This window comes from Hypanus sabinus, chromosome 7 (genome assembly GCF_030144855.1).
Source record: "Hypanus sabinus isolate sHypSab1 chromosome 7, sHypSab1.hap1, whole genome shotgun sequence".
Taxonomy (NCBI): Eukaryota; Metazoa; Chordata; class Chondrichthyes; order Myliobatiformes; family Dasyatidae; genus Hypanus; species Hypanus sabinus.
In genome coordinates this window covers 97,091,132-97,102,463 of record NC_082712.1, presented here as the reverse complement: position 1 = coordinate 97,102,463, position 11,332 = coordinate 97,091,132, and the positions used below count along the sequence as shown (strand labels likewise).

Below are 11,332 nucleotides of genomic sequence, written 5' to 3'. Positions count from 1 at the left end.
GCTGGCGGTGGGGTTTCTATTGCCACTGTGTTGAGTTTCTTCATGAGAGACATGGATGAGGAAATGCATTTCAAACATTTTCGCATGTCGGCAGGTAGGTTTGATGATTTGGTTCATCTATTTCACATCGGTGAACGCACAGCCTACAGACATGGTGGAGATAGAAGCAACTGGAAATGTGTAGGAGGAAATGCGATGCTACCAAATGGACCAATCACAGTTGTTGCAGTCTGCATCACCGCGATGCGTGAGTAACTTTTCTGGAGAGGTATGCATCACCCTACAGCGTAGGGTATGCATTACCTACGGCGTCGATGCGACACACAAGTATAAATCAGCCTATACACAGTGACTGGTAGGGCAATGTGGGGTAGAATAGAGGGATCTCTGAATACAGATTCTAGGTAGATAGGGTCATAAAAAGACCTTATTACATATTGGCCTTCATCAATTAGAGTATTGGAGTATTAAACGCAGGACAACACACACAAGATGCTGGTGGAACTCAGCAGGCCAGACAGCATCTATAGGGAGAAGCACTGTCGATGTTTTGGGCTGAGACCCTTCGTCAGGATGAACTGAAGGGAGAGATAGTAAGAGATTTGAAAGTAGTGGGGGGAGGGGGAAATGCGAAATGAAAGGAGAAGACCGGAGGGGGCCGGATGAAGCTAAGAGCTGGAAAGGTGATTGGCGAAAGTGATACAGAGCTGGAGAAGGGAAAGGATCATGGGACGGGAGGTCTCGGGAGAAAGAAAGGGGGAGGGGTTAGCACCAGAGGGAGATGGAGAACAGGCAGGGTGATGGGCAGAAAGAGAGAGGAAAAAAAACAAACAACTAAATATATCAGAGATGGGGTAAGAAGTTGAGGAGGGGCATTAGCAGAAGTTAGAGAAGTCAATGTTCATGCCATCAGGTTGGAGGCTACCCAGCTGGTATATAAGGTGTTGTTCCTCCAACCTGAGTGTGGCTTCATCTTGACAGTAGAGGAGGTCATGGATAGACATATCAGAATGGGAATGGGACGTGGAATTAAAATGTGTGGCCACAGGGAGATCCTGCTTTCTCTGGCGGACCGAGCGTAGGTGTTCAGTGAAATGGTCTCCCAGTCTGTGTCGGGTCTCACCAATATATAAAAGGCCACACCAGGAGCACCGGATGCAGTATACCACACCAGCCGACTCACAGGTGAAGTGTCAAATGCAGGAGTTGGGATGCTGTGTTGAGTATTGAATGCAGTATAGAATTAGAGTATTAAACGCAGGAGTTGGGATGCTGTGTTGAGTATTGAATGCAGTATAGAATTAGAGTATTAAACGCAGGAGTTGGGATGCTGTGTTGAGTATTGAATGCAGTATAGAATTAGAGTATTAAACGCAGGAGTTGGGATGCAGTGTTGAGTATTGAATGCAGTATAGAATTAGAGTATTAAACGCAGGAGTTGGGATGCTGTGTTGAGTATTGAATGCAGTATAGAATTAGAGTATTAAACGCAGGAGTTGGGATGCAGTGTTGAGTATTGAATGCAGTATAGAATTAGAGTATTAAACGCAGGAGTTGGGATGCAGTGTTGAGTATTGAATGCAGTATAGAATTAGAGTATTAAACACAGGAGTTGGGATGCCATGTTGAGTATTGAATGCAGTATAGAATTAGAGTATTAAACACAGGAGTTGGGATGCCATGTTGAGTATTAAATGCAGTATAGAATTAGAGTATTAAACACAGGAGTTGGGATGCTGTGTTGAGTATTGAATGCAGTATAGAATTAGAGTATTAAACGCAGGAGTTGGGATGCAGTGTTGAGTATTGAATGCAGTATAGAATTAGAGTATTAAACGCAGGAGTTGGGATGCTGTGTTGAGTATTGAATGCAGTATAGAATTAGAGTATTAAACGCAGGAGTTGGGATGCCATGTTGAGTATTAAATGCAGTATAGAATTAGAGTATTAAACGCAGGAGTTGGGATGCTGTGTTGAGTATTGAATGCAGTATAGAATTAGAGTATTAAACGCAGGAGTTGGGATGCTGTGTTGAGTATTGAATGCAGTATAGAATTAGAGTATTAAACGCAGGAGTTGGGATGCCATGTTGAGTATTGAATGCAGTATAGAATTAGAGTATTAAACACAGGAGTTGGGATGCTGTGTTGAAGTTGTTGAAGAGATTGGTGAGGCCAGATATGGTCACCTATCTAGAGGAATGAAAGCAATAAATGTGAAAGAGTACAGAAGAAACCTACAAAGATGTTGCTGGGGCTTGTTATAGGGACAAGTTAAATTCAGTTAGGACTTTTTATTCTCTGGAGTGTAACAGACTGAGTGGAGATTTGTGAGAGGGATCCAGAATTATGAGGGGTTTAGATAAGATAAATGCAAGCAGGCTTTTTCCCACTGAGGTTAAGTAAGACTAGAACTAGAGGTCATAGTTAAGGGTGTAAGGTGAAATATTTAAGGGGAACCTGAGGGGGTGATTCTGCACTCAGAGGGAGGTGAGAGGGTGGAACGAGCTGCCAGCACAAGTGGTAGGTGCAGATTGAATTGCAACATTTAAGAGAAGTTTGGATAAGTACATGAATGGGAGGAGTATGAAGGGCTACGGTCAGGTGTGGGTTGATGGAACTAGACAGAATAATAGTTTTATTTATTAATTTATTGAGCTATGGTGAGCACATCTACATGAAACACCGTCGCAGGAAAGCACCATCCATCATCAGAGATCCTCACCACCCAGGCCAAGCTCTCCTCTCACTGCTGCCATCAGGAGGAAGGTACAGGAGCCTCAGGACTCACACCGCCAGGCTCAGGAACAGTTATTACTCCTCAGCCTTCAGACTCTTGAACCAGAGGAGAACTTCATTCAACTTCAATTGCCTCATCATTGAAATTTCCCCACAACTTATCAACTCACTTTCAAGGACTCTCTATCTCATGTTCTAGATATTTATTGTTTTTCTATTTATTTTTATTATTATTTCCTCTTTTGCATTTGCACCGTTAGTTTTCAGCTGCACTCTGGTTGAATGCCCAAGTTGGGCCTTCTTTTATTGATTCTCTTAGAGTTATTATACTACGGAATTCTTGACTATGCCCAAGTGAACCTTTGGGTTTTATATAGAGACATATACTGTATGCACTTTGATAATAAATTTACTTTGAACATCAAAACGTACAGAGAAACACACACAAAATGCTGCAGGAACTCAGCAGGTCAGGCAGCATCTATGCAGGTGAATAAACAGTCAATGTTTTGGGCCGAGACCGTTCATCAGAGCTGGATACAAGGTATCTTAGCAGTGTGGAGGGGCAGAGGGATCTTGGGGTCCATGTCTATAGATCACCCAAAGTTACCTCACAAGTTGATAGGGTTGTTAAGAAGGTGTTTTGTGTAGTTGGGGGATTAAGTCCACGAGGTAATGTTGCAGCTCTATAAAACTCCACTTGGAGCATTGTGTTCAGTTCTAGTTGCTCACTACAGGAAGGATGTGGAAGCTCTAGAGAGGGTGCAGAGGAGATTTACCAGGATGCTGCCTGGACTGGAGACCATGTCTTATGAGGAAAAGTTGACCGTGCCAGGGTTCTTCTCTTTGGAGCAAAGGAGGATGAGAGGTGAATTGATAAAACTGTACAAAGGTCATAGATTGAGTGGATGCCAGTGACTTCTTTGTAGGGCAGAAATGGCTAATATTGAAAGGGTATAATTTTAAGGTGATTGGAGGGAAGTACAAGCGGGGGAAATTGGAGGGAGATTTTTTACACAGAGAATGGTGGGTGTGTGGAACACCCTGACTGGGCTGATAATAGAAATAGATAGGAAAATGATTGGTAGAGAAGTAGAGAGCTGTGTCCGAGCGAAGGGTTAGATTGATTTTAGAGTGGGTCAAGTCAAGTTAATTGTCATTTTACCTACATACATGTATATAACCAAATAATGTATATGGAAATGAGACAATGTTTCTCCAAACCAGCATGTAAAGCACACTGGTACACATAACACACGATAGCTTATGAAGGCACAGATAAAATCTACAGATGAATCACACATAAATAACAAACTAAAATGCATAAATTTTAAACATTGGAAGGCATGGAAGAGATGAATCAGTGATACAATGCAGCCGGAATTCAGAAGTCTAATGGCCGGAGAGAAAAGGCTGTTTGCCACCCGCACCATTCTTGCTTTTATGCATCGGTGTCTCCTGTCTGATGGTAGGAAGTTAAAAAGGATGCTGGATGGATGGGTGGGATAATATGCAGCACTCCTGATAAATGTCTCCGATGGATGGTAGGGAGACCCTTATGATCCTCTCAGCTGTTCTCACAGTCCTATGAAGGGACTTCCAGTCCAGTGCTCGGCTGCTCCCGTACCAGATGGAGATGCAACTTGTCAGGACACTCTGAGTGGTGCCCCAGTAAAACACAGTTAAAGTGGTGAGGGGAGCCTTGCTTGCCTCAATCTTCTTAAGACATGGAGGTGCGTCTGCACCTTCTTGTTCAGGGAGGTGATATTAGGGTGAGGTCATCCATGATGTGAAACCTCAGGAACTTGGTGCATTTAACTCTCTCTACAGGGGATCCACGTATTCGTAGAGGGGGCATGGTTCGTCTGCACCTTCCTGAAGTCCACAAGGATTTCTTTGGTCTTCTCCACATTCAGGCTTAGGTTGTTCTTCTCACACCAACCCACCAGCGGCTCCACTTCCTCTCGATACTCTGTCTCGTCATTGTTCTTGATAAAGCCAACCGCTGTTGCATCATCTGCAAACCTGATGACACAATTTGAGCTGGATGCTGCTGCACAGTCACGAGTCAGCAGAGCAAACAGCAGCGGGCTGAGCACCAGAGCTCAACATAATGGGACGAGGTGCCCACCAGGGCTGACTGTGGCCTTACTGTCAAGTATCCAGTCACAGAGGAAGGTGTTGAGAGCCAGTGAGGACCTGGGGTACGATGGTGCTGAACTGGAATCTATAAATAGCAGTCTGGAATTTGAGACCCCATTTTCCAGCTGGGACAGGACAGAGTGGAGGGCAGAGGCTAAAATAATGGCACAACAACATGGAACTTCACTCTGGCAACCTTTGTGACGACACTGGTGTCAAGCTGTATCGGCGCTTGCCCTTCCCTTGGACAACATCAGTGATGTGGAGGGGGGAACCCGCTGCATGGGCAACAGCAGTTCTTCAAATCTTCCCGCCCAGTCTTGCACCCTGGAGAGGACACAGTCCACCAGAGGGGCAAAGCCACGATCCCCTGGGACCGATGGCTGCCTACTACTAATTCTAGAATACTATGGAGATCCATTTCCTGAACTTTCCACAACTGTGTAACTGGTAATATTTGATACTTGTTGCCCAGATGATTCTGGGGAAAGAGTTGGACATGTGTACCAAACCATGTGCACACCCACCTTCATTACTGGACTAGAAATATACTCCCTAGACCGGGGGTCGGCAACCTGCGGCTCCCGAGCCATTTATGGCTCTTTCACCTCTGTGCTGCGGCTCCCTGTGGCTTTGGGAAATAATTGGTCAGTATTTAATTAAAATGTATTTTATGTTAGTTTGTTAGCTTTTGAAATGTAATTATGGTGATCTTGTACAACCTAAGTGTAGCGACACATTTCCTGCCACATCCGAAACGGCTCACAATTAGCCAGCATTCCGGCTAAGGGAGATAGCCTACGGGGGTTTGTGAGTACGCGTCTTTTGCAGCATCTGCGTCCATGGGGGCTGGGTTGAGGGAGGCTTAAAAGCAAGGCTGTTTAGTTCGAATAAAGCTATCTTTGACTGCAGTTTACTGACACCGCTACAACGTGTTTTTATCGCTGGCTGTCCAGACGGAAGGTGCTGAAACGCTTTGTCGCGTGTCTGGAAGAAGTGAAAACTTTCCTGGGCAGCAAAGGGCTCACCTTTCCTGAGCTGGAACAGCCAGAGTGGCTGGAAAAGCTACACTTCATGGTAGACATGACAGCGCACCTGAACATGCTGAACACAGCTCTTCAGGGGAAAGGACGTACAGCCCTGCACATGTTGGAGGATGTTTTGGCATTCGAGCGCAAGTTGACAGTGCTTGCCAGAGATTTACAGAAAGGCACTTTGTCTCACTTCCCCAATTTGAGAGAGTTCAAACAAGGTCACGACTTGATAATTTCGGAGTATTTACATTCTGCAATCATTGCAATGCAAACATCGTTTGGGAAACGCTTCTGAGTTCAGAGAGGAAAAAAAACACATTATCCTTCCCGGTCACTCCCTTAAGCATCGATCCTTCCCTACTGAATACGACTGCATTAGCAGGTGTGAGTCAACCTGATCTTGAGATGGAACTGGCCGACATAGCCGACAAAGACATATGGGTGTCCAAGTTTAGACGCTTGACAGCAGACCTTGAAGATGTTGCCCGTCAGAAGGCCGTTCTTGCTCAGAAACACAAATGGAGTGATATTGAAAACCTCACAGATGACAGCTTGCGATCCTGTGTAAAGATGAAGGTGACATCATACAGCCCTGATGTGCAGACGCTGTGCGCTGAGGTCCAGGAGCAGAAATCCCATTAACCAAGTATGATAAATATTTTAATTGCCTATTATTTTACTTATATTCATATTTTTTCATAGTTCAGTGAAATAGTCCTTTTATTTTTCAGGATGACAGCTGGCTGACGTTATTTTTGGTTTGCTGCTGGCGGAAAATTTAAGTTCGGCGTTTTTCATAAATACAAGAAGGACTCAAATAGACATTGAATATTTTACTTAAAAGTAACTTTCAACCCAACGTCTTTTTTTCGGAGTTCAAAATGTTTTTGTTGCATGCAGAAATGTAATTTCGTTTTCTCTGCAGGAGTTCATCAATTTCATAAATGCAACACATTATAGTTTGTTTATACATAGCATAAAGGCAAAAAAAAACGTTGTATGCAGTGTTATTTCATTTTAAATGTCAAACGGGTTTTGCGGCTCCCAGTGTTTTCTTTTCTGTGGGAAACGGGTCCAAGTGGCTCTTTCAGTGGTAAAGGTTGCTGACCCCTGCCCTAGACCGTTATCCTGGATGCAATTCAGAGAGTCTGCACCCTCACTGCATCCAAAGTACAATTATCCTAATTTTTATTGGGATAATTAAATCTGTCTTAGTAACTACCTGTATTTTTTGGGCTTCTGTGTAAATTCCCTGCACATCAGAATCAGGAGGGTTTATCACTGACACGTAGGTTGTGAAATTTGTTGATTTACAGCAACAATATTGTGCAATAAATTTAAAAAAAAAGTTTGTTACATAAAAATACATAAATGATTAATGTAAAAGGAGAAGAGAGCGAAATAGGGAGGTAGTGTTCATGGACTCCTTACTGTTCAGAAATCTGATTGCAGAGGGAACAAACGATTATTTGTCCCATATCACTCTGGTGTGTTGGTGACCTGAAGAATACAGAAGCTATGTGCTGTTCCCCTCAATTTTTCCCTCATGTTTCTTTCTAATATTTCTGAGTTCTAACTGGATGAATTTGGTCTGTGATCTGACATAGTTACTCTCCAGCTGGGTAACATTGATTCTGCAACCCTTGCTTCTCATTAACTGTTTTCAAACTTGTGTTAGAAGAGGATTCTGCCACTGAATGGCAATGGAGAAGTATTTGACGTGGCCAAGCAGCTGTCTCCTTACTCCTGAACCTGAATGGATTACCCCACCCATTGCCAGGCCCAGGCTGATATTTCACTGTACGTTTCAATGCATAAACGATAAGTAATCTAATCAGGGGACTGAGGAAGCGATCCTCCTCCTCCTCCTCAGGGCAGAGGCTTTTGTCTGCGGACAGAAAAGGGGAAATCGGGATTTATGGGAACTGGAAGACAATCCCACTGAGCCTGTGACACCTCTCCCCTTTCCCTCACTCTTACCTTCTCGAGTTTGGCTTCAAGCTCTGTCACCTCCAACTCAATGCCTTCAATGGAGGCCCTGGAAGAGAAATGGGCAGGTCAAAGACTAGATACAACCTTCCTTCCAAATCCATGTCATTATAGTGGGCAATTAGAACATATAATATAGAACATAGAAAGGTACAGGACAGCACAGGCCCTTTGGCCCATAACATTGTACCACCCTTATGACCTAGTCCAAGATCAATCTAACCCTTCCATGTACATTGCCATCTATGTAACTATCATCCATGCACCTATAGAAGAGTCCCTTAAATGCTCCTAATGTACCGGCACCCCAGGCAGAGTGTTTTACGCACCCTCCACTCCCTGTGTAAAAAGCCTACCTCTGATATCCCATACCTTAAGAATATGGACACACCAATAAACCATTTCTGCCCTGGGACAGTCTCTGGCTACCCACTATATCGGTGCCACTTACTATCTCGTACGCCTCTGTCAAGTCACATAATGTCCTCCTTCGCTCGAAAGGGAAAAGCCCCAGTTTGCTCAACCTTTCCTCATAAGGACATTCTCTTTAATCCAGGCAGCATCCTGGTAAATCTTGAAAGATTCCACACCCTTCTGAACATGTGGAGCCCATAGCTGGACACAATACAACCAGTTAGACAATGGTTGTCTATGACTATGGGTGGTGGGGTGGAGATACAGGATGTCTCTACCAAAGGAGGTGTGAGGTGCTCCTTTCCTCTGCCAGCCTGCAGGTCACCCTTGGGCGAGGTGTAGCACCTACTTACCCCTGATCAGGCTCATGTGGGGCCACGGGAGCAGGTGGACGGTCGTACGAGCAGATGGTGTATATCACAAGTCCTAGTTATGTGACCACTGATGCCAGGCAGACAATCTCTGAAGAGTGTTGATAATGGCTGGGGTGACCTGTCTTGTAAAGACACAGTCCAGAAGACGGCAATGGCAAACCTCTTGTGTAGAGAAATTTGCCAAGAGCATTCATGGTCATGAGACAATAATCACCCACATGGTACGAGGCGGCTCATGATGGTGAACTATTCTATAGGTAAAGCCTGGCTCTCAGTACTGTCCCCAGGGCCGGATATCGGTATTGCTGATGGCAAGAGAGTGTTGCTGGCTGCCATGGAGTTGAAGGACGAACAGGTGGGCCCTGCACAAAACTCTCTCCCGGTCACCGGCAATTCATCGCTGTTGGAGGGGTGGGCACCGTGGGAGTACGGCTCCAGGCACAGTCATGTGGCAGTTGATGTAGCACTGTTCTTGAGAGGGACAAGTTTGCAGGAGTGAAAGGACAGTGTAGAGGCTAATTGGACAGCTAGGGTAGCATGGCAGCGTAATGGTTAACTATGGGGCTCAACTCCCGCTGCTGCTTATACATTCTCCCGTGACTGCGTGGTTTCCTATGGCTGCTCCAGTTTCCTCCCACAGTCCAAAGACTCGCGAGTTAGGGTTAGTAAATTGTGAGCAGGCTATGCTGGTGCCGGAAGAATGGTGGTGACACTCATTGGACTGGGTTGGTCATTGACACAAACGATGTATTACAATGTACACATGTTAAATAGCACGAGTATCTTGCAAGTACCTTTAACATGTAGAGGGCACAGGCTAAACGTGAGAGGAGGAATTTTAAAGGGGATCTGAGGGGCAGGTTTTCCACACTTGGTGTGGGGTTGTGGATAACTGAAACAAGCTAGCAGAGGAGTGATGGACTCAGATGTGATCCTAACATTTAAACGGCACTTGGACAGTACCTGGATAGGAAAGGCATATTGCGATACGGCTTCATGCTACATTGGTGCCAGAAACACGGTACGGAAACACCAATGCCCTTGAACAGAAAACCTTACAAAAGTAGTGGATATGGTCCATTGCATCACAGAGAAAGCACTCCCCACCATTGAGCACATCTACATGAAATGTTGCCATAGAAAAGCAGCACCCATCATCAGGGACCCCCACCAACCAGATCACGCTCTCTTCTCACTGCTGCCATCAGGAGGAAGGTACAGGAGCCTCAGGGCTCACACCACCAGGTTCAGGAACAGTTATTACCCCTCAACCTTCAGGCTCTTGACTCAAAAGGGATAGCTTCACTTAACTTCACTTGCCCCATCATTGAAATATTTCCACAATCCATAGACTTCGTTTCAAGGACTCTTCATCTCATGTTCTTGATATTTGTTGCTTATTTATTATTATTTATTTCTTTCTGCTCTGGTCCAACACCCAGGTTGGTGAGATCTTTCATTGATTCTGTTATGGTTATTATTCTATCTACTTATTGAGTATACCCACAAGAAAATGAATCTCAGGGTTGTATATGGTAATATATATGTACTTTGATAATAAATTTACTTCTGAATTTTGAAACATGGCAATACTCAGGCTGCCCCCACCATATTCCTGGACTATGTTGGTCATCGATGCAAAAGATGCATCTCCCCATATATCTGGTTATACATATGCCAGATAAATCTTTTCAAATCTTTCAGGAGAGGAGGAACAGATCAGGGGCAGAAATGAAGGAGCACCACAACCAGGGGTTGTTTTGAAGAAAAAGAAAAGATTATTTTCAGTTATTACGTGGATTGTATTTTCTTGGTTTAGCCTCACGGGTCTGCGTTGTCCTGGCATTGCTTACCTTTTGTGTCTAGTTGTTTGTCTTTGACTAACTCTGGGTTTTCAGAACTTTTGTGTTACAGACGACTCATTTGTGATAATGGGCCTTGTTAAACTCTCCTTGTATTTACCACTTTTATTCAATCTGTGGTTAATTTCTGTAATGAAAATGTAGTTTTGTTTGAGTTGCCAAAGTCTCTGAGATTTGAGTGTGCTAGAGACCCCTACAAGTGGGAAGAGCAGAGTGGAGGGGGAAACGTGTTGTGGGAGGGGCAATGGAAAATGCCACACTCTGTAGAGTGGGGGGGGCAGTGTTGCAGGGCTGAACTGAGATCTGAGGGAGCTCTGCACTGTTGGAGATTCAGTGAGGAAGAACTATTCCATTGGGGACGTTGGACTGGGGGTTGAGGGGGGAGAGTCAGTACTGAGGGTGCACCATTGTTTTATAAACCTTACTTCTTTCTCAGTCAGTGTTGCTAAACTACAGACGTCTATTAGATTGCACATTGTGGGAACTAAAACTTCACACCATCTTAAGAGTTTCTTCCTCCAGGCAGTCATTCTAGTTAGGCCCCCACCCTCACCACTCCCCCCTATCTATTACCCCTGTCACTACACTGCAAATGCTGTATAAAGCTGATTGCATTGTAAATACATGCTGGTATTAACGTATTTATACACATTTTATCCCATATCTGCATTTAATCTCTAAATGTATTTTTTATATATTTCTTTATTCTTTAGGTGATAGGATGGAGATATGTCTCTACCAAAGGAGGTGTGAGGTGCTCCTTCCCTCCGCTAGCCTGC

At 44.4% G+C, this 11,332-nt stretch overlaps 1 protein-coding gene across 3 annotated transcripts in view; it reads right to left on the bottom strand.

The window, feature by feature from the left end:
• The window catches only part of LOC132397021 (arf-GAP with coiled-coil, ANK repeat and PH domain-containing protein 2-like), a 159,235-nt gene that overhangs the window by 108,369 nt on the left and 39,534 nt on the right, over positions 1 to 11,332 (bottom strand). For all 3 annotated transcript variants that reach the window (XM_059975246.1, XM_059975247.1, XM_059975248.1), the window contains exon 2: positions 7,895 to 7,952. In XM_059975246.1, the coding sequence (XP_059831229.1) occupies positions 7,895 to 7,952 (58 nt within the window). The remainder of the gene's footprint in view (positions 1 to 7,894; positions 7,953 to 11,332) is intronic.